Genomic DNA, 23,573 nt, shown 5'->3' on the forward strand with positions numbered 1-23,573 from the left:
AGGCCCAAACTCTGACACTGTTTTTTCCATCTGCATCTGAATGAGAGCTGAATGAGAGTTGGCCTTCAGTCTGAAACCAAATAGCTCGCAGGCCGTTCCTTAGAGGGCTGAATCCAGGGAACACACGTTATTTGCCTTAGTTTGTTGCAGTGACGAGCATCAATTACTAGATATTCTTCTTCTGCCTAACTTGCCCTCACTTAAGGCAAGTCAAACTGAAAAAAAGAAATAAGAATGAATGTTCTGATTCAGATAGGGAGAAGACTTCTAGATCAGGGTAGATTTCATGTGGCCCTTTGCTTTTCCTTCTCCTGTATGGACTGTAGAGCTCTGCTTCAATTTTCTATCAGGATAATTAAAAGATATATTTTTTATTTTTTTAAAAAATGACACAAACACTTCCTTTGTTCTTACATTATCTGTTTAGGTGCCTCAGTTAACATAGGTTTCATCTGATAGAGTTTATATGGCATGCACACACCACCACCTTGGCATTTTTTGTGGGTGGATAGCAGACAGAAAGGCTTTCTGCACAGCTACTCCAAATATCCAGACAGCATTTTGTCTCTGTGCATTAACTCCTGCAAGTACCTCTTCAGTTACAATAGTGTAATTAGGGATATGGTAGACACTGCAGAGTTTTCAGTCCCACTGCATCATCTCCAATATGGAAGCTTTGTAGGGTGTTTCAGATTTCCGTGGAATTTACCAACGACTTCAAGTGTTTTTCCTCCTCCCCGACCTCCCACTTGGTTGTGCAATGGTTTGTACAACCTGCAGTCAGTTCTGGAAAATTCAACCCTGATTGCTCCTTATCAGATTTGCATACAATACTTGCTTCCTGCCTCTGCAATGAATGCAAGGGGTTGCCAAATTGGCTCAAGCTAGTTAATTTCACCTCTACTGTGAAATGACTTCTCTGAACTCAAGCATGTCAGTTTCAAACTGTCTCTTTGCAGCCCTTGTAGAACTTTTCTGGGTTGTTACATATCCAGCTGCACCTTATTTTTCCTCTATTTGCACATCCAGCTATTGATTATTTTTATTTCCTTGTGGGAATTATATTGAATGGAATTAGACACTACAAAGCATTAGGATACTTTCCCATGCTAACAGAACAGCAGTGCTTACAATGGAGATTGAACCAGGAGGATTCATGTGTCATCCCTAAGTAGAATATCGTGTTTGCACACAGTAGATTGGGGAAAATGTGAAGCACAACATTCCCCTGAGTGTCAAGCCCTAGTTCTCTGGGCATCTGATGGCCGAGCTAAGGGCTCAGATAACTTGGGGGGGGGAATACATTTCTTAAGTTGAAATGCTGCTGTTGCAGTATTAATTACAATCCGAAATGTAGAAGAAATTTTAGTGCTTGAATTGTCATTCTACCAAACGTTACGAACAGTCCAGGTTCGTAAGGCAGATTTGCTGGTTCTTAGTAAAGATGGCTGAATAAGTACTTTTGCACTTGAGTTGTACAGCAGTGGGATTTGCAGCCATTAATAATTTGAATTCAGAAAACATAAAAAAGGCTTACCAAATTAGTTTAGCCTTTGAGGGTGTAAAGTTGTGAATCATCGCGAAACACCACAAAAATAGTCTGTTAATTGCACAACACTTAAAGGCACCACAAGGCATTCAGAATGGAACTAGTTGCCTGCTCTTACATTTTTGCACATATTAGATAATATCAAGGCATATTGTAAGCTTGGAAAAAACATTTGGATCAAAAGGGGGGATATATAGTATTAGTATCTCAATTTATCATAAATTGATTGGTTTTAGCAGTCACACCAAAGCAGAAAAACTATGTAAAGAGAACCAAAGCCTGTGCTGCCAGGTATTTATGTTAGGTAGCACAAATTCATATTCATTAACTACTGAGAATCAATTTACAGACAGCCAAGGCTTGTCTTTAATCCATTGTTTAACGTCAGGGAAGTTCTCTCCGTGAACTCTTCTTCATTACAGCTGTTCTAGTTAAGCAAGTGTGTTATTTACTGGGATGCTGAAACGTTCTATGATACATTATTATTAATCTGAAAACCACCACCGCCATCACCAGTGTAATGGGGAAGCAAAATGTGGACCGCAACTGCTCTGAATACATAAATAACTTCCTTTCTTTAAAAAAAAGACCTCCCATTGTAGAACACGTGTCCTCCTGAACAATCACTGCCATGTGGACTTCCTGCTTCTACCTTAGAAGAAGGAGAAAGGGATTGTGTCAACAGTGTTTTCTCCTCCCATTGGAGGTGGGCTGTCACATATTCCAACCAGCAGTAACTCCATGCTCCACTGGTAACATTCATCTTCTCTAGAAAGATTAGATAAGAGCAGTGTGTACTTGGTCCCAACACCAATTAAGAGCATGAGCCATAGGGATGTAGGAAGCTGCTTTATACCAAATCAGACCATTGGTCCTTCTAGCGCAGTATTGTTGACGCTGATTGTCAGCGGTTCTTCAGAGTTTCAGAGAGGAGTCATTCTCACTCCTTCCTGGAGATGCAAGGGATTGAACTTGATGCATTCTGCATGCAAGGCAACTGATTTACCACTAATCTACATACATTATCAACATGTGGAAGAATTAGTCATGGAGCTCCTGCTCCCTCCCTTCCTTTGTGTACAGTTGTGCATGGAAGCAGCACACGGGGGCATTATGAGGATCAGGCGGTGACATGAAAAAGAGGGTGCTTACTGCCCCTTCCTGATTCCTTCTCCTACCTCTGTGTTCAGTTTTGAAAAATCATAAGAGAGGAGAAGGGGCATGTCTTCCACAAACCTGGACTATATTCCTTGCATTGCAAATGAACACATCCGAAGTTCCGAGGTATTTCTGCCATGTGTGTTACTCTAGTTTATTTTAAAGAGAATGGATGCTATTTCCATCACAGCCAACTGTACAATTCAAAAGAATGGAAGAATACAATCATGAATTAAACAGGTTGTTTCCTTTTGTTGAAGTGAATAGGAAATTCATGCTGAGTGACTGTAGTAACTATTAACCTTTGTCATGCATCCCTTGAGCTCCCAGCACAAAACAGTAAAACCATCAAAGTGACACAGGTTAAAGAAGCAGAAATGTGCTTGTTTCCAGCCCGGCACTTTTTAACAGTACAGTATTTTTAACCTGTCAAATAAATACCTGATTGTCACTGATGTATCCTACAGTCATATAAAACTTATGAACCACAATATATATATACTTAGAGGTTTTTTTTTGTTTGTTGTTTGTTTTTTAAGTGCCTGATGCCTCTTGCCAGTTTCCCACTCTCACATTGGCTGAAGCTGCTGTGATGTCACAAATGATCCCAACTGCTGTGGGGGAAGGACTAGTTTATAGAATGCTGGAAATCAGAAAATTCAGAGAGAAAAAATGGAGCATTAGTTTGGCTTGGCATGTGTGCATCCTTCACACATGTAATACAGACTTTTTACTGCATGGGGGTTAGAGAGATTGATTAGTGGGTAGCATGTAGGGGCTTGAGAGACGATGTGGGACATTAAGAAGGCAGGGGTGTATAATCCTCACAAAAAGGTTATAGACAAACGGGGTGTGTTGTTGCTGGGATGAAGCACCTTGTGGCTAGTAGTCGTACGACAAAACAATAAGAAAGTCAACATGTGACATTCATAGAGCCCAATTCCAGTCTCAACACTGTAATAATAGATTCTCTATTGTGCCTTGGGATGAACAGCTAGGTGGAGGGTCTGTTTTCTCTATCCTGACAGTCATGATCACAAGCTTTTTCTCCACGAATTCATCTGGCTGGCTTTGAAGATTTTGAAAGCTGACCATTTTTTAATTTTTTATTAATAAGGCTTTTGTGCATGTGCCCTGCCATGGCCTGTGTTTAATTCCAGAAAGTGAAATCGTTATGCATTTGTCTATAAATATTTAATACTAATTTTTTATAAATGAGAAATTGATTTTGAAGTCCGGTAATAGCAAGAGTCAATTTGAAAGAGGTTCTTTTGCAATTGTTTTCCATACTAGTAGTAAATGTAATTTATGAGCCTTTTTATAACATGCCATCAGGGAGATGGCTCTTGCAATACATTATGATATTGAACCAATAATTACACTTAATACTTTTTCATATGTGTAGCACCTTGTATCCAACAAAGTCCAAATGCTTTACAAGGACTACTTGACTGTTTGATTACTGGTTACGTTTCAGAAAGTAGACAGTTGATGCAACTTGGATTAATTATAATTGGGCGAGTCAGCTGGACTACTTTAGTCCTGGGGTGTGTGTTTTTTTGGTTGTTTTTTTAAAAAAAGACGGTGAGCCTGGTCTGCCTAAATTGGGAGTTGCAAAGAGTAGGTATATACTCAGAAGTGTTCTCCCCAACTCTGAATTGGTTAGTTGTCACATGATGGTTTGAAGAAAGGTTTCCGGAATCACTGATCTGAAAAAGCTAAGGATGAATGAGAACCTTAAAGGAGTCACCTCTCTTTTGGTTTCTGCCTTGTGCACTGCATGCTTTGGCATTCAGGAATTGGTTCCTCGGGGGAGCTGGCTCTGGGCGTGCTGTCTCCAGGGGTTTTTAATTTAGGGTTCTCTGGCCCAAGGGATCCTGACTGACAGGCTCTGGATTGCCCCCACAATCTGCACTGTCTCCTCAATTCAGCTGATTCCCTATTTGTCAAGAGTCCAGGCCGCTGGTCAGGGTTGGAGGTCCTCCAGCCTCTTTTCTGTGTTTTACAGCCGAGGAGAATTCTGCATTTATTATTTACTTCTAGAGCAACACAGTAACTATAGGTGCTGCACGTGGATCCAAATAAAAGCTACAGATCCCAACCTCAAGCTTATGCTCTAGAAATGATAATAATCAACAAACACAACAAATCAACAGAAAGGTAGAAGGGGGGGAGAGATGAGTTTGAGAATGCCAGAGTTGAAAAAGGTGAGTTTTTAATTGGCTTTTCTACACACATGAGTTGAAGGAGCCAGATGGCAGGAAGAAGTTCCAAATGTCAGGAAGTAGCAGGAAAAAAATGTACTTTGGGGGTTCATGTACTTTGCCGACAAAGGTCCGTATAGTTAAAGCTATGGTTTTCCCAGTAGTGATGTATGGAAGTGAGAGCTGGACCATAAAGAAGGCTGATCGTCGAAGAATTGATGCTTTTGAATTATGGTGCTGGAGGAGACTCTTGAGAGTCCCATGGACTGCTAGAAGATCAAACCTATCCATTCTTAAGGAAATCAGCCCTGAGTGCTCCCTTGGAAGGACAGATCGTGAAGCTGAGGCTCCAATACTTTGGCCACCTCATGAGAAGAGAAGAATCCTTGGAAAAGACCCTGATGTTGGGAAAGATTGAGGGCACTAGGAGAAGGGGACGACAGAGGACAAGATGGTTGGACAGTGTTCTCGAAGCTACGAACATGAGTTTGACCAAACTGCGGGAGGCAGTGCAAGACAGGAGTGCCTGGCGTGCTATGGTCCATGGGGTCACGAAGAGTCGGACACGACTAAACGACTAAACAATAACACACATGAGTTGAAGGAGCCAGATGGCAGGAAGAAGTTCCAAATGTCAGGAAGTAGCAGGAAAAAAATGTACTTTGGGGGTTCATGGAAGAGGAAGGAAAGAGAGAAGGGATATGGAGAGAGGAAGGCGTTGGCAGAAGAGGAAGGAAGAGACTGAAGACCTCTGGGAGGGAATAGCAGTCTTAAAAGAATGTGAGAGGAGAGGAGGGAAGAAGGGAGCCCAGTGTGGAGGAGTAACGTAACAATGAGCAGAATAGATAGAGACAAAACTCAAGACTGAAGAGTTGAAGGAAGAGGCAAAAGAGGGTTGTAGCAGCCAATGCAAAAAAATCACAGAGAGTGAACATGAGCTTTAAGTTCATCATTCTGTTTTAAAACCCCAGTGTAGAAACTGCAAAGTGTAGAAGCACAGAGGGAGTGTGTAGAAACTGCAAAGAAGAGAGCCACAAGGCCCAGCATTTGAGGGAAGGCATGGGGAGTGGAGATGGAGAGGAAACAAAGACCAAACCAACAGCCTCCGAGTGAGATTGTCCTGAAACTATCCTGCTTCAGAGTTGTCTCTCCAGTTCATTGATGCTATGTCTTCTTCACTCATATGGTGACATAGGTTCCCTAAGAGAGCACCCAAGGCTTAAAAACCTCTAACCCAGCATGTGGTTGGGAAGGATCTCCTGATTACTTCTCAAAGTCACCTAGCACTTGATGAAAAAGCCACAAATTCCACAAACTGCATGTTGATTTCTGCTTTTGTGCCCCATTGTAAGAGAACAGGAAATTGTGAAACCATTGGAAGCAAATCCAGAGAGCCCGTCATATATGGGTGAAGCAATGTTTTGTGTAGTTTAGAAGTACTTTGGAAGGTTAAGGACCAATAATAATTTTATAAGGCGTGTCGTAAAATCTCTGAAACAATCATTAAGCCTTCAAACATGATTGCTTTTTAAAAGCTTAGTAAATAAAGCCAATGAAATTCGCCCCCATGTAAAATGGAAAACGTGTTAATGGGGAAGTGAATAACTACAAACTGAATTAAAATTGCAAGTGGGCAAGCTAAAAATGTCCTTATTATAAGCAAAAGGCTTAGGCAAGTTGTGGGTCCCCCTGTTACAATAGTCAGAGATTGTTTCTCTCCTTTGATCCATTACTGCTTCACTATAGCATCTGTGCAGCAACTTCAAACAGAAATGGTGTGCAGGGCGACAGTTCCCAGTGGCTCCCTTGCAAGACCGTTTTTCTGTTCTGACTGTGCAGATGGCCAAAAGAAATACCCACCTCAACAACGTTGGAAAATGAATGCAAATAAAGTTAATGCTCAGCTGAACTACAAGTTCTGCCTTATAGCTAGTTAAAGTCTCAAGATTCAAGAAGAAATTGTAAGCCACAAATTTTATGCATGCAGTTGCAAATGTATGGACCACTTTTTGCATATTTGCAAGGAATGCAAGTCTGCTGTGACATTTTCCACTCTGCTTTGATCTTGCAGAGAAAGGAGTTGCAGTCCCGTGCTTTGCACAACATCAAAGCCCTTTTCCCTCCCTGCTGAACAGCTGATGGTGAGGAGGGGACCCAAAAGACTTGATGAAATTTGGCTGCCATATCTGGCCTGTGGGTTGGGGTTCCCTACCTCTGCTCTAAAGTATTCTATTTAAATCAGTTTGTCTGCTGTTGAGTTACCATAAGTGGCTTGGGAATTCCAGTCCCCTTTCTTGACATCAACATGGATACCTTTGAATCTAGCTGGTTGCTAATATTTCCTGGTATAACTGTTGTTCATTATTTCGTTTCACCTGAGGTCCAATGCTCCAGTTGCTCATAAATATGTACAGCCTCTACTCTTTAGTGTAAGCTGTTATTGATGTCATTCATCTTTTCGTTAAGGCCTGTCAGGTGGCATTTATGTTGAAGCGATCTAGTGTAGAATTACAAGTGCCCTGAAGACTTTGGAGTGCTAAAATTATGAGTGATTTGGGGAGATTATTCATCACAAGTAAATTTAGCGGGAGATAATACCGCTGCATACAAGAAGAGATCTCTTTCCTGTCAATTCTGTTAAATGTTTCAGTTTTTGAATAAATCTTTGAAGAACATGATGGGCTTTTTCGTCATTTTCCACACTATTTCCCACATCTAATATCTTCCTATCATGGCCGTCAGCGGATTAACATATGCAATGCCGTGCTGCTCTTAGAATATACTTAATTAGCATGGCATGTGCAAAAAAAAATGATGATATAGGTGGAGAAGCATGTCCCTTCTAAAGTACCAATACATCAGCCTGGCGTATTTTATTTAAAAAAGAAAAAGAAAGACTACTGCTATAAGATGGTCAACTTTAGATGGGAAGTCAACCCCCCCCCCCCCGTTGTTTCCTGAATAGCTCTGAGATGCAACCGTTCTGGGCAGAATATCTCATAAGACCAAGCCCTTCCAGTTTATAGGAGCTCAGTTCCTCTCAGTTTCAACTTGTTCTGCTTTGTGTTTCAATCTTTATACTTACATCCTTGTCATTTGAAACACATCCTTATGGAGAAAGCTCCATGTTACATTCCTGTACCAATTGTGCACTTCACTCACATTTCTTCAGCTCAGTACTACAGAAATGCTATCTGAAATGTATTACAGCTTCTCTGCAGTCCAGTTGAACGTGGACGACTGGATTGTTGGTCCCAGGGCACTGTGGCAAATCATTCCTTGCATGAAGTGATTTCCATGGACCTCCCTTTGGAGAGCTGAAATGATGGAACAGGCCCTTAGGACCTGCCCATGAACTAGTGAATGTAGCTTTGAAAGCAACACGAAAGTAAAAGCTTTATCTTTAAAAGCTACGTGGATATGGAACATTGAATTACTTAGTGTCCCAATGCCAGTAGCAGCTAACAAGATAAAATTTGCAGCGCACATACTGGTGAAGATCATTGAGATTTCTGATGGGAAACCATTCCCGCTGCCCTTGGTCTGATCAAGCTGGCTTGGACATGCCTGCAATGCTGCAGAAAGCATGCATATCTACTGCCTTGATTGGTTTGCAGAGAGTCTCCCACCACCTTTCTGGCACTCAGTAAGTTTTACAAATGCTCTGGTCCACTATGCATATTTGTGGTTTGAGCGGCCTCCCTACAGAGGCTGCAGCATATGAAGTTGCTCTTCATTTCCCACCTCCTTGTATCACTTCTGCCTCCCGTGTTCATTCAGCCTGCGTGAGATGGCTGCTTTATGGGTTTAAAATTGTAGCTTAACTTATACAAGCAGAATTCTGAGTCGAAACTGCAGGGAGAGTGGAAATAATTGAAGGTATAGATACTGGTGTACTCAAGAAAGTCTTTTATTCAGGCTAAAGAAACCCTTGCTGATAGCATAAAATAAACTTATTCACTTTAATGCATCCTTCTTGTTGGCTTAAAGCTGAAATACAGTTGCTTGAAAATTAATTTACCTCTCATGAATGGCTGGCTGGATTATCTTTGTAGCATAAAATGTAATGATATGTCAACCCTGAGCTCAGAACACGTTGTGTCTATTGTAAAAAAAGTTGTTCCTGAGCACTTAATGTTGTGTTAAATGATGATGTGTCCTTTGCAAATGTATTATTAGTGTCAAGCTGTTCCATCTCTCAAGATTGAAAAATGGCCAGTGATTTGAGCTACCATTAAACCTGAATAAAAAAATAAAAAAGAGAAGAGCTGTGGGGGGTTCCCATGCTCTCTCTTTTGAGTACTAACACTTTGACTATATTCAATATATATCAAAATGTTTCCGTTAGCTGAAGACTCCTAAAACATCTTTAATCGCAGCAATTGAAATGGTATTAAAGCAAATCTCTCTTCCTCTCCCCCCCCCTGCGTGTGCCGGGGGACAAGGGGGGGGGGAGAGCTCTCTATACTAGGGATGTTCATCGTAAGATGTTGCAGAAGACCGCTATGAATGCTGCTTATGTTGCAGTCAATTGGCTTGCTATTAACTTGAACGATGATGAAATGGAAGCCCTTTTATTTGAAGCAGCACTTTTTTCAGTTAATATTCTAAATATCCCCGCTCCCTGTGTGATAGAGCCTTTCGTATCACTTTGTATTAGTTGGAAGAAAATGAGCAACCTTATTTCCTATTATGGAAAGGAGGGATTTATGGCGCGATAGTGAGCAAACCACTTAACGGCGTCTGGTTACATGCATGGCCAAACGATTTTTGAAATGCTTTCACTACAAAATGTACATTTTCTACATTGCTACTACTTCCCGGACAACTCCCTCGTTTTAACGCAAAGGTATCAGCATTATTTATCATGCCAGCTTGGGAATTAGATTGTGGCTCCTTTGCCTGCTGATTGAATGTAAAATAGTTTTCGCGCTTTCTTGCTTGAGGGACGTCTGAAATTGGCAGGGCCGTGGCAGCACAGTTTAGCTTAGCCCAGGCATTGTGGCTAGAGAAAGCAACAGACAGAGTTGCTGGAACAACACCTTCTGTGAAGGCCCTGCAGCTTTTGAATTTCCTCTTCCGTGTAGCTTAAATTTATCTCTTTCATACCACATGTTTAAATGACTGTAATGGAGGATTAGAAAAGAGGGAGAAGTACATGTGAACTTAGCAGTGGGAGATATTGAATGCACCCAACACTTCAGTAATGTTGTCAATGTTTCCTGCCCCCTCTCTATCATTTTAAAATGTATGTCAAGGTTTAAGGATAGCTGATTCAAAATAAAGGACACTGTGTACACCTAATCTTTCTCTTCTAAGGTTTCAAGGTATTCTGCATGTGTGGGTATTTTTTAAAGGTCAGTTTCTGCTCCTGATGCAGAGATCTGCCATCCAGCTTTTGCCTGTGTCTATAAGGCTGTAGGATGGGGGATCTGTCATCTCTTATCATTAGCCATCCTGGCTGGGAGTCGAACATCTGGAGAGTCATAGATTGTCCATCCTTACTATGCAGGATCCTTTTGAAAGTCCTGATAAGTGGGGAGGTGGCCAGCCACACCTGGATTGGGGTGTGGGTTGCTGTAGATTCTAGAAACAAGGATATTTGAGTTGAGTGTTTTTGATGCTGCATTTCCTTGCATTTCAGTACCATTTATTATTGTGATGGTACTGAACTATGGGAAAGATATAATGTTTTTGTTTTAGTTATTATTGTGGTACCAGCACAAAAATATTCAGGGCAGCAGTTTCTTGGCAGTTACAAATTGGAGAGAAAGTGCTGAAAGGGATTTTAAATCTGTAATGTTGATTTCTTTTACTATCTGTCAGTTTTTGGCAAGCAGTAAATAACTCATTTTCAAATAATTTGCCTGTGTAATTAAATTTAGATTGCACACTTCTCCTTTCAAATATTTTGACTCTTCCTTGTCTGCCATTCAATTGTGGCATAATTGGTGCGGTCTGTATAAATGGGCAATAAATTTATGGACTTTTGTTTGAAGATCAGGCAGTGAATAGAACTTGGTAATCATCCCAGGAGGAATTATGATTGAACATGTTTGCGAGAGTTAAAGAACGGAATTTACTTTTGTTTTTGAATTAAAGACAATTAAAGATTTGCAAGCACCCGTAAAAGACAATGAATCGAGGAACAAGTTAGAAGCAAGTCCATTTGCAGGTGAAAAGAAACGCCTTTGAATCAGAACCAGCTGTATTTTCTATGAAAGAATGTGCTTGCTTGATAGCATAATGTGCTCCTAAGCAGCTTACGCTTCACAGTATTCAGAAAATCAGAGTGCATTAATTTTTAAAGTTGCAAATGCAGGCGAAGAGCAACACTGCCTCATGATGATAATGAGGGTGGATATTGGAAAGTCTATGTGTGGGTGGGGATGGGACATAGAAGGAGCTACTGAAATGTGAACATTCATAAAACAATAGCCAGGCATACACATGATAATGAGCTTGGACAGCAACACAAACAAAGGGCACAGATGAAGACCCCATTAATAACTAAAAAGAAGCCCTATATACTCTTAGTTGATTGTTTAATCAAATGCTTGCATGTTTCAAGGTTCAAATATTGATATCCCCGCAGCATTGTTAGGTAGAGTTTGGCAAAAATGAATTCACCTGCTACTGAGAAGCGGCGCTAATGGGAGTAAGTGTAATACACTTATGCAGTAAAGTACTGGGAGTGGACTCCAGGCAGTCATAGAATTATAGAATGGTAGAGCTGGAGGAGACCGCAAGGGTCATCTAGCCCAACCCCCTGCAATGCAGGAATCTTTTGCCCAACGTGGGGCTCAAACCCACAACCCTGAGATTAAGAGTCTCATGTTCTACTGATGGTCATTCTGATATATTCTCAAGCAGCCTTCCATAACCTGGAGCCCTCTGGTTGTTTTAGGCTCCAGCTCCCATCATCTCTTATCCTTAACCATGCCAGATGATACTGATGAGAATTAAAGTCCCACGCAGGACATGAAAGTGCTTGCAGAAGTTCCCTGGTTAAATCCCTGGCATCAGTCCATTTTTTGATGCAAAGAAGAGAGGAGCGCAGTCTTCGCAGCCCCGCGAGATGTGGGAAATCTGTTAGGGATGAAAGTGTTCATGTTGTTCTTTGTTTAGTTGTGTCCGACTCTTTGTGACCCCATGGACCACAGCACACCAGGCACTCCTGTCTTGCACTGCCTCCCGCAGTTTGGTCAGACTCATGTTGGTAGCTTCAAGAACAGTATCCAACCATATTGTCCTCTGCCGTCCCCTTCTCCTTGTGCCCTCAGTCTTTCCCAACATCAGGGTCTTTTCCAGGGAGTCTTCTCTTCTCGTGAGGTGGTCAAAGTATTGGAGCCTCAGCTTCAGGATCCAGGGAGCACTCAGGGCTGATTTCCTTCAGAATGGAAAGGTTTGATCTTCTTGCAGTCCATGGGACTCTCAAGAGTCTCCTCCAGCACCATAATTCAAAAGCATCAATTCTTCAGCGATCAGCCTTCTTTATGGTCCAGCTCTCACTTCCATACATCACTACTGGGAAAACCATAGCTTTAATTATACGGACCTTTGTTGGCAAGGTGATGTCTCTGCGTTTTAAGATGCTGTCTAGGTTTGTCATTGCTTTTCTCCCAAGAAGCAGGCGTTTTATAATTTCGTGACTGTTGTCACCATCTGCAGTGATCATGGAACCCAAGAAAGTAAAATCTCTCACTCCCTCCATTTCTTTCCCTTCTATTTGCCAGGAGGTGATGGGACCAGTGGCCATGATCTTAGTAGTTGTTTTTTTATGTTGAGCTACAGACCATATTTTGCGCTCTCCTCTTGCAACCTCATTACAAGGTTCTTTAATTCCTCCTCACTTTCTGCCATCAAGGTTGTGTCATCAGCATATCTGAGGTTGTTGATATTTCTTCCGGCAATCTTAATTCTGGCTTCGGATTCATCCAGTCCAGCCTTTTGCATGATGAATTCTGCATATAAGTTAAATAAGCAGGGAGACAATATACAACCTTGTTGTACAGTACTCCTTTCCCAATTTTGAACCAATCAGTTATTCCATATCCAGTTCTAACTGTAGCTTCTTGTCCCACATAGAGATTTCTTAGGCGACAGATGAGGTGATCAGGCACTCCCATTTCTTTAAGAACTTGCCATAGTATGCCGTGGTCGACACAGTCAAATGCTTTTGCATAGTCAATGAAGAAGTAGATGTTTTTCTGGAACTCTCTAGCTTTCTCCATAATCCAGCGCATGTTTGCAATTTGGTCTCCTGTTCCTCTGCCCCTTCGAAATCCAGCTCGCACTTCTGGGAGTTCTCGGTCCACATACTGCTTAAGCCTGCCTTGTAGAATTTTAAGCATAACCTTGGTAGCATGTGAAATGAGCACAATTGTGCGGTAGTTGGAGCATTCTTTGGCACTTCTTTGGGATTGGGATGTAGACTGATCTTCTCCAATCCTCTGGTCACTGCTGAGTTTTCCAAACTTGCTGGCATATTGAGTGTAGCACCTTAACAGCACCATCTTTTGAAAAATTTAATAGTTCAGCTGGAATATCATCACTTCCACTGGCCTTGTTATTAGCAGTGCTTTCTAAGGCCCATTAGACAACATTCTCTAGGATGTCTGGCTCAAGGTCAGCAACCACACTACCTGGGGTGTATGAGAGCTCCATATCTTTCTGGTATAATTCCTCTGTGTATTCTTGCCACCTCTTCTTGATGTAGACCTAAAGATTCTGTAAATCTGGGGTGTCCCACTCAAAGCGGGGTGGTTGCGCCATATGCACCAACAGGCCTCACGGGTCAGGGGGAGACCATTTCATAGGTGTGGGACTACCCCACAAAGACCTTCACCCATGTTCCCACATCGAATCTCTCTTTGAGGTATTGCTCCGAGGAGGCCCTTAGATGGTGACCAAACAGTTCAAAAACCTGCAAAACAAGGGTAAGTATACGTATATACCATGAACAGCATCCATCACCCCTTTCATGCCACCTTCAGCTCTGAAAATATCCTCCACTATAATTGTTGCTAGTTTAAATTAACGTGAATTTACATTCCAGCTAGCAATGGTCAAAGATGTTTGCATTGCTTATATAAACTAGATATTTCAGGTGGCAACTTTTGGGGCGCATATGCCATTTTTGCAGTACAGGTGGTTATCTTGGGATTTTTTTGGGGGGGGGAGTTCAGCTGTTTAAAGAGGTGTTTTTAAAAAGTCCAATACTAAAATGTGGTTTTCATTACCAAGGACTTAACAGATGTCCTTTGTAAATTTTTACACACAGTTGATTCAGACTTGTATTCTCTGGTATGTACTTTCTCTTCTGGCTATAGCATTTAGCAAGGAGAGTGGTAAATTAATCACAGATGCTTTGTTTTGGAGACTTACCAGCTGGAGAGTCATTATTAAAATAGATTGTTTGCAATAAAGAGAGTTTCAGTTGTTAATATCGACTTCAATTTCAGCCTGCAAATATTGTCACTGTTAACTTGCACCAAGGTAAGTTTCAGGGAAACAGTCACATAGATCATTGAATTCAGTTCATTTGAAATCTTAAAGCCACTTTCTCAGACGCAGTCCTATTTCTGCTCATGGTTCTCCTCTGGAATGGGTAGTTGCTAGAATATAATCTTGAAGAGGATCGATAAACTTTCTTTGTTGAGAAAGAACTGGTTATTCTTAGAGCATAATGATGCTAATAATAATAATAATAATAATAATAATAATAATAATAATAATCCATTGTTGCCTCTACTTTTGATGCACTCTGATGTGCACTTAATCCATGTAATCTTTTCTATGACACAAGTCACATGCCACCCCACTTTAACTGCACTTACAGTCATGGGTTTGGTGAAGTTTACATGGTTGCAGAAATGGTACCTGCATACAATTGCTCTGCACCACATATTTGCCTCAAAGACGAGTGGCTTATTGAGAGGGCAAGGATGCCTGGCTCTCCATGTTTATGCTTGGTGGGCAATCCACTGCACTTTGTAGTTGGCTGCATGGCAAAGCCAGATGAAGTGAATGGTAAAAGTTATTCAGGCAACCGAGTAATAAAATTAGAAATGGTTTCCAAGACAGGGCAATCAGATGGTCACTTCACCATCTAGCTAGTTGTAGCGCACATTGGTCTAAAGTCAGAGTGAATTTCTGGCTATGTATATTAGTTCATTGTCCCTAAAACCCACAAGATAAATTAGATCCTAAACCCAGGGGAAAGGGAAGATGAATGAATCCTCTTCTAACATTTTATCAACATCCTTATCATCTATATACTTGAGCTCTTCTGCTTTTCACCCATTGCATCTTGCTACACTCCATAATATCTACAGTAAAGTTGTACACATATTTACTCTGAGGAAATGCCAAGCAAATAGGAGAGCTCATCTACACCATTCCCTCTGCTTTCCCAAAGCCTCACCTATTTAATTTTGGCTGATCTCTAGAAACAGCAGGTCTCTGTGATGTACGTAAATCACATCTTAGTTGTCCCACCTTTCATTTTCAGTGTAGACATGAGAGTATATTTCAGACTTTCTGAGATCTTGAAGTGAAACAATTATTTTCCCCTTGTTTTCTTCTTAAAGTCTTATAAATCTGTGTTCAAAGCCCCATGTGAATAAATGTCTGCAGTTTGTTCGCAAGTAAAAGTTTTTAGCAGCTGCATGTCTTAGTTGAAATTGGCTCCAAACAGTATTACAGGTTCAGATATATTTTTAAGCCAAGTTTCACCCTGGAGTGAATTTTTACGAGCATATAAATTCAGTCAATTCATAATGGAAATTCTGACAGGTCCTTTACTATTGCATAGCACATGGTAATATCATAATGACTGGTGGGGAGCTCTAGTCATGTAAACTCTTTCCCCCTTATTCCATGCTGACCATACTTTCCTCTGAGAAAAGAACAATTTTTCCCATGCATTAGACTTTGAAATCTCCACCACTTCTCTGGTATAGTACAGATCACCAGAGAAATCCGCCTTGAGTCTTCTCAGTAAGGAAAATGTTTCCCCTAATCAAAGATATTTTTTTATGGACTGGGAGTTGTTTAAAGACAAAACAACATCATCATCAACAACAACAACAACAACAACTTGCACCTCCAATACCAGAGAGAAAACATAAGCCTTGTTTATGTGTTACTCACATGTAGAGCATGTGTTTGTACAGTGAGGGGTGAGGCCATAGTTTTATTCCTTCTCCTAGTGTCATAAGAACATAGGAGTCAGCTGGATTAGCCCAATGCCTATCTAGTCCAGCATCCTGTTCTTACAGTGGCCAACCAGGTGCTTGTGGGGAACCCTCAAGCAAGATCCTAGCACAAGAGCACTCTCCCCTCCTGTGGTTTCCAGCAACTGGTATTCAGAAGTGTATGCCATTGTGGCTAGTAGCCACTGCTAAGCCTTTGAAGTTGTCCAGACCTCTTTTAAAGCCATCCAAGTTGGTGACCATCACTGCCTCCTGTGGGAGGGAGTTCCATAGTTCACCTATGCATTGTCACCTCTCCTCCTCATCTCCTGCCGAAGCAACCACATGTTGGGCACAATTGTGGGACGAGAAAACTCTTGCACAGGAAGAGTGGGAGCACAGTGCAACCGAGAGACCAAAGCATCATTCAGGCATTTTCCTGAACGCACACTGGGATCGGGGTGGTGGTGTACATCTTTTGTAGATTCACCCGCATTCTGCCCCAAGTCATCTGAACAACTGGAGGGGCAAAGGGGATAAGTTCCTTCTTTGCCCACTCACCGAAACTGGTGGTGATGGTGGGGCTTCATTTGCCCTCAGTGGCATCATCCTATAGCCATGTCTAATTAGCTATATGGCTACATGGCTTTATAATGTTCACCACATGCTCCCAGGTGGTCACACCACACATGGATGCTCCCCTCTCCAGCAAATAAACCTGGGAACTGCAGTTTCCCCTTCATAGAGCTATAATTCTCAGCACCCTTACAGTTCCCAGGATTCTTTGGGGTAGTCATGTGCTTTAAGGTGTGGCTCTGCCCACGAGAGTGAAAAAGCCCATTCGAGGTTGGTTTGTTGATCTGTTTTGGCACTCAGGCCACAGCAGAGTAGGAAAACTAAAAAGGCAGTAAAAATGTCCATAAGTATGGAAGGTAAGTTCCCCCCCCCCTTCCCAAAACAGTAACTTTAGCATCAGAAACTAAACCTCTCAAGCATTGGCCTAGCAGTAGTCCTGAATGCATTTGCTTAAGATCAGAGCCCTTAATGACTACAAGGTTGCAAAGCATAGCTTTCAGCTAATCTAACACTGATCGGCCAGCCAACCGCCATAATGCAGTCTTGTGACATGAGGCATGAAAACAATTTCAACATGGTCAAAACCTGTTATTACTAGGCAGGGCCTGCCTTTTATTTTTTCTAGAACTGAATTCGGGCGGAGGCCTAATAACCTTCCAATTTACAAGCGGAGTGGTTACGAACTCTTGAAAATTGTCTCGGAAAAAGTAAGAGTTTTATCTTATGCCTAATTAACCCCACAATCCATGCAAATAGTATGCACAATTGTTCTCAATTGCGTCAAACTTTTCTCATCATGGGCTTTCCCTTTTTAAATTTTCTACATTTGGACGTGGCATGATGTGGCATAGCATCAGTCTTTTATGCCGCCCATGTATAAATAATAAATTGCTCAAATCATACTGTCATATGTATTCCCTATTAGAGCAAACATTTCAAAGTTTGTCACTCTGCAAGCAGCTCTAACATACAGTGGCCTTTTTGTGCTTTGTAAAGGAAAATTTGGATATGCTGCAAACATTAAAATAATTGTCCCTCATTTACTATGGTGTGTTTTCAATAACTGTTTTTTTTTTCTCTCCCCCCCCCCTCAATAGGAAAACAAGATTACAAGAAAACCAGGCCAATGTTAAAAGCAACAAGATTAAAAGCAGAGGCCAAGAAAACTGCGCCAGGAATGAAGGTATATCTAACTGATAGCTTACACCGACATCCTAGAGATGTTGAGTTTCTTTTCCCCATAGATGTCCTGTGTGAATATTGATCTTTGAAAGATATTGTTTATGACACTTCAAAACCCTAAGTGGAATGCCAGCATCTAAAATATTCATGACTGATTTCTTTTGCGTTAACCTACAGCCAAGCTGGAATAACTGAAACTCGGGGGCTGCAATCTGACACAGCTTTGCTTAGGAATCAGTCCCATTTTGTTATTTATGAATTAAGCTTCATTTTACCTGTTTTTAAGATCTCTCGCCCCTACGCCACCATAAAGTCCTAGGGCAAGTTGCAACAATGAAATATGCAATTGTAAAACCATTCCAATTATAAAACATGGAAAGCCATTCCAAAGGCAACAGATGGGTATAAATTCAACAAAAGAGATGGATCCCACAAGACAAAATACCTTCACTGTCAAAGGCCAGGGCGAAGAGGTCTCTATCCAGCGAAGATGCTACTTGGGGTCTGTTATGAAAAACTCCTTCGGGGATGCCATCCTCTCCTTGTGTATGCAGGGTGCATAGAATAAAGCTGCAAAGTAATTTCGATAGGCAGCATATATATATTTTTTTAAAAGCTTCTTGTCAACTACTGTGTGTCATGGAATAATTTTTTTAAAACAACTCCCATAGGCACACAGTGAATGCTTTACAGCCGGCATCCCCAAACTGCAGATGTTTTGGCCTACAACTCCCATGATCCCTAGCTAACAGGACCAGTGGTCGGGGAAGATGGGAATTGTAGTCCAAAACATCTGGAGGGCCGAAGTTTGGGGATGCCTGCTTTACAGCATAGAATAATAGACTTGGAGAACTGGAAGGGATCCCGAGGATCATCTAGTCCAACCCCCTGCAATGCAGGAATCTTTTGCACAATGTGGGGCTCAAACCCATGACCCTGAGGTGAAGTCTCTCATGCTCTACCAAATGAGCTATCCCAGTTTGGCTCATATCTATTCAGCAGTTAAGTCCCAGCAGGCTATAATCCCAAAGAACTGTGCGTAGGATTGTAGTCTTCATTACTATTGCACATCATTGCTTTCTTTGGTTAAAAACCCCACAATGCTTTGATAAAAGTGCCATGGGTGCCAGCACAAAATGGCTTCCACAGGCAGCAAAATATGAGCTGCCCGAACTCCTAGAGCCAGTGTGGTGTAGTGGTTAAGAGCGGTAGACTCGTAATCTGGTGAACCCGGTTTGCGTCTCCGCTCCTCCACATGCAGCTGCTGGGTAACCTTGGGCTAGTCGCACTTCTTTGAAGTCTCTCAGCCCCACTCACCTCACAGAGTGTTTGTTGTGGGGGAGGAAGGGAAAGGAGAATGTTAGCCACTTTGAGACTCCTTCGGGTAGTGATAAAGCGGGATATCAAATCCAAACTCTTCTTCCTCTTCTTCCTAACTGGTGAGTGACAGAAACTCCATCTTCTGAAGCACACTGAAGGGAGCCTGACGCAACGTTCTGACGCCGCATGTGTGATGTTGCACAATGTACTGGTGCCACATGAGCTACATTGTGTGATGTCCTAATGTCCCTCCGTGCCCAGCTTTTAGAAGGGGAGGGACTGTCCCCCTCAAAAAAAACACAACCCCATAGAGCGGGCCCATAGTGCCTCAGCTTCCTGGAACCGGCATGTATGGCAAGTACAGTCACCTATCACACACGCACACACACAACCCTGACTGATGACCATTTTTTGTATAGATGTAACTGTAAATAGTTACAGTTTTGTCATAAATACATAGAACTGATATCCAGCCTACAGTTTTCATCTTTCTGTCCAGCATGGAAAACTATTGCCTTCTCTTATGACCCAGCAAAGAAGCTGGTGGACTCAAAATTATTTTGGAACTTCCTGTTTTTAAAGCTTAAAGAAAGGAAGGTGAACAAGTGAAGGTGATAAATAATAATATGAAGGATATTTATAATATTTTCACACCCACACATGACCCTGTTGTAGAGTTTGGCTAAACATATGTAGTTTGTTTAAATTGCTTCCAATACTTTCCTGTCGATTTATTTTTGGTTCAAAATAAATTAGCATAAAATCATCTTAGCAACCCATGCTGAGGGAAGGATGCAGATCAGGAAAAAGAGATGCAAAAATGAGCTATTCCTAATGAGAAGAATGTCAGTAATGTTCAAAGAAGTACATTTCCTTGTTTCTGGCATATGAGAAATCAATTCCCCCCTCCCCAAGTTATAGCTTACAGCAAATGGCAAGGTATTACTACCATGCTGTAACAGCTGTTGAGCCGCCAGATGATGTATTTGGTTGTCTTCCAAAATTTGCTATTATAATCACGAAACAGTGGTTTCTTTTTGCTCTCTGATAGCTGATCTCGATCAAGCATTGCCACACAATGTGGTCTGCTTTCACAACATCGTCTCCTCAGTTAGTGCAGTGTGTCAGGTGTTAATGGGGGGGGGGGAATAGATTGCCTTTTTTGTTGTTTGTTTAAAAGGCAGGTTATTAACCTATCAAGTTATGCAATTTTCTCTGTCCCTTTCTGATTTAATTTTACCTTTCTGATTTAATTTTACATCGTAGAAGGGGCCACAAGGGTCATCTAGTTCAACCCCCTGCAATGCAGAAATCTTTTGTCAAATATGGGGCTCGAACCCACAACCCTGAAATTAAGAGTCTCATGATCCACCAACAGAGCTATCAAGACAAGTGGCCTCACAGCATAGGGTTGAGGATAGCCTCAAACAATGCATACATTGGAGGCTTGAATTCATTTGTTCATTCTTTAGATTTGTATAGTGCTTTTCCACACAAAAAAATCATGCTCAAAGTGGTTTACAAAACAGCAACAACACAGGAGCACATTTCAAATGCTACTAAAACAATTTCATAATAACACAGCAAAGTATCATAGTAACAGTTTCATACTAACATAGCAAAACAATAGCAAGCAGAACAACAGCAAATATAACATAAAAAGCATATAAAGAATTCCCAGCAGAGCTGCAGGGAAAGAACTATTTTTCAACTTCAGTAAAATAGGTGTACTTTACCCTGACTGGACAATGGTAGTTAAAGAAGATAGATTGTGCAGCACGTGGCATGTAAAAAGTGCTATGCAAATTGTTAATGAGAATTAAAGGAAATCTTGCAGAAGCAGAATTATACTTCAGTGTTGTGTTTTCAGTGTTGAAGCATAGGTTTGAGTCATATATGCACTTTCCTCACACGATTTCTGGACCCTTGATTGTACAACTTGATTGGCAACTGAATGAGAAGCAAGCTTCTTGAAGTATTGATGTAAAGTTAAACCATGGTTTAGTGTTGCATGAGCAAGCCATTTCCAGATGTCTCCCTGCCCTCATGTCCTCAGGTTCAGTTTGTGTCCAGATGAGAGCAAAATATTACCTTCTGCCAACCTAGCAGTTCGAAAGTATACCAGTGCAGGTGGAGAAATAGGTACCGCTGTGGTGGGAAACGTTTCCATGCACTCTGGCTTCTGTCATGGTGTCCCATTGCTCCAGAAGCAGTTCAGTCATGCTGCTTCTGGAGCATGTATTAAGCTCCTAAAAACTGTCTGCAGATGAACGCCTGCTCCCTTGGCCTGAAAAGCGAGCTGAGCGCAACACCCCATAGTCACCTTTGAGTGGACTTAACCGCCTGGGGGTCCTTTACCTTTACCTATAAGTTACCTTGACATCAAAACCTGAAAAATAATGGTTTATACTTGCCCTCTAAACCAGAATTGCAAAGCATGGCTTGGTTATGTTTTAGCTCTTTGGAGTATAAGGGAGGAAAAACAGCTTATTAGTTTGGATATTGCAGCAAATTATGGTTTGTGTTAAAGAGGAAATAACTGGATATGAGTAACTGAAAAGAGGAGGAAGTAGAAGGAGGGCGGATGTAAGCCTGTAGCATGTTCTTGGTTCTTGAAACTTTGCTTTGGGAGACTGGGAATGTTGCATTTGAACCAACTTGCTGTGTTATGAAAGTCTAGCCCATGGGTAGGCAAACTAAGGCCCGGGGGCCAGATCCGGCCCAATCGCCTTATAATCCGGCCTGTGGATGGTCCGGGAATCAGCGTGTATTTACATGAGTAGAATGTGTCCTTTTATTTAAAATGCATCCCTGGGTTATTTGTTGGGCATAGGAATTCATTCTTTTTTTCCCCTTCAAAATATAGTCCGGCCCCCCACAAGGTCTGAGGGACAGTGGACCGCCCCCTGCTGAAAAAGTTTGCTGACCCCTAGGAATGGGTTAATCCAAACAGTCTCTAAATTCAGCAGTCCCTGGTATCTTAAATTCAACTCCCACAATGCACGTTAGCTCATACAACCTGTGCAAGGACCTGGGTATCCTTAAACCTAACTATTAAAATGATGATGATGATGATGATGATGGTGATGATGATGATGATGATGATATAATAATAATTGTTTATACCCTGCCTATCTGGGTGGGTTTCCCCAGCCACTCTGAGCGGCTTACAGCACATACAAAATTGTAAAACATCAGACATTAAAAACTTTCTGATACAGGGCTGCCTTCAGATGTCTTCTAAAAGTCAGATAGTTGTTTATTTTTTTGACATCTGATGGGAGGGCGTTCCACGGGGTGGGTGCCACTACCAAGCAGGCCCTCTGCCTGGTTCCCTTTAACCTCACTTTGAAGGGAGGGAACCGCCAGAAGGCCCTCAGAGCTGGACCTCATTGTCCAGCCTGAACAATGGTGTAAAATCAAATGCCTGTGATCTAAATGCCAGGTTCAGGGTTTTGCATTCTCTGCCAGCATGCCAGTACAATATTTCTACGGGCTATATTTATAAGCAACCTGTGGTAACATATACACAACTTGCAGTCATTTCCCTATCTATACTGAAGGAAAGATCCATATTGAAAATAGATTCATCACATTTGAGGCAGCAGTAAGTTGGAGCAGTAGGAACTGAACATATTAACATATGAAGAATAAGGTAGACTATTTAGGAGCTTAATACAAAGTTTTTAGATTTGGCGGGCACAGAAGATCAATTAAGCTTAGAACAACATTTTTATTTCATGGAGTTTCAGAAACACTAATTTAATTAAACATTATTCTTAAAATAATCATCATCTTGATTATTGCTTATTTTCCTATTATTTACCCAGGTAGACAGGTTGAGTTTTCACCAGGGATGGCATTTTGCACAAACTTTGCTCTTTAAAAAAAATGTATGGTTCCCCCCCTTACTTTGAAACGGGCCCTAAACTTTTCTAAACCAACCCCAGTAGGGTACTTTTAATTTCAAAACTGGCATGCTAATTAGTCTATCCTGTCACATTTTGATTGCCTATCATTTTTATGCTGGATTGAAAGTAACAAACTTTCATTTAGTCATTGCCATTTAATACTTTTTAATTTCCCCAATGAGTGATTTTTATCTTTTGTTGATAATGTCAACACAGTAACTTGTGGGCAATAAATATCCAGTGTTTTTGACTCTGTGTTGTTGAAGCAGGATGACTGTGGTAGACTGCAAAATTTATGTGCTTTCCTATGTCTATTAAAACCTCTCCATGCGTAAATAGTTTTCCTGTTAAAAGAAAGGCATCAGGCCAATGGCCTGTCAAGTCCAGATGTCTGTGTGAAGCCCACAGGCAGGAACTGAGTGCAGCAGCCCTCTCCTCACTTCTGATTCCAAGCAAACTGGTATTCAGAGGCTTACTG

At 41.4% G+C, this 23,573-nt stretch overlaps 1 protein-coding gene across 3 annotated transcripts in view; it reads left to right on the forward strand.

The window, feature by feature from the left end:
* TRIQK (triple QxxK/R motif containing) overlaps nucleotides 1-23,573 on the forward strand; it is a 51,529-nt gene that overhangs the window by 21,412 nt on the left and 6,544 nt on the right. For all 3 annotated transcript variants that reach the window (XM_035125475.2, XM_060277710.1, XM_035125479.2), the window contains exon 3: nucleotides 17,780-17,865. In XM_035125475.2, coding sequence (XP_034981366.1) covers nucleotides 17,780-17,865 — 86 coding nt within the window. The remainder of the gene's footprint in view (nucleotides 1-17,779; nucleotides 17,866-23,573) is intronic.

This window comes from Zootoca vivipara, chromosome 8 (assembly GCF_963506605.1).
Source record: "Zootoca vivipara chromosome 8, rZooViv1.1, whole genome shotgun sequence".
Taxonomy (NCBI): Eukaryota; Metazoa; Chordata; class Lepidosauria; order Squamata; family Lacertidae; genus Zootoca; species Zootoca vivipara.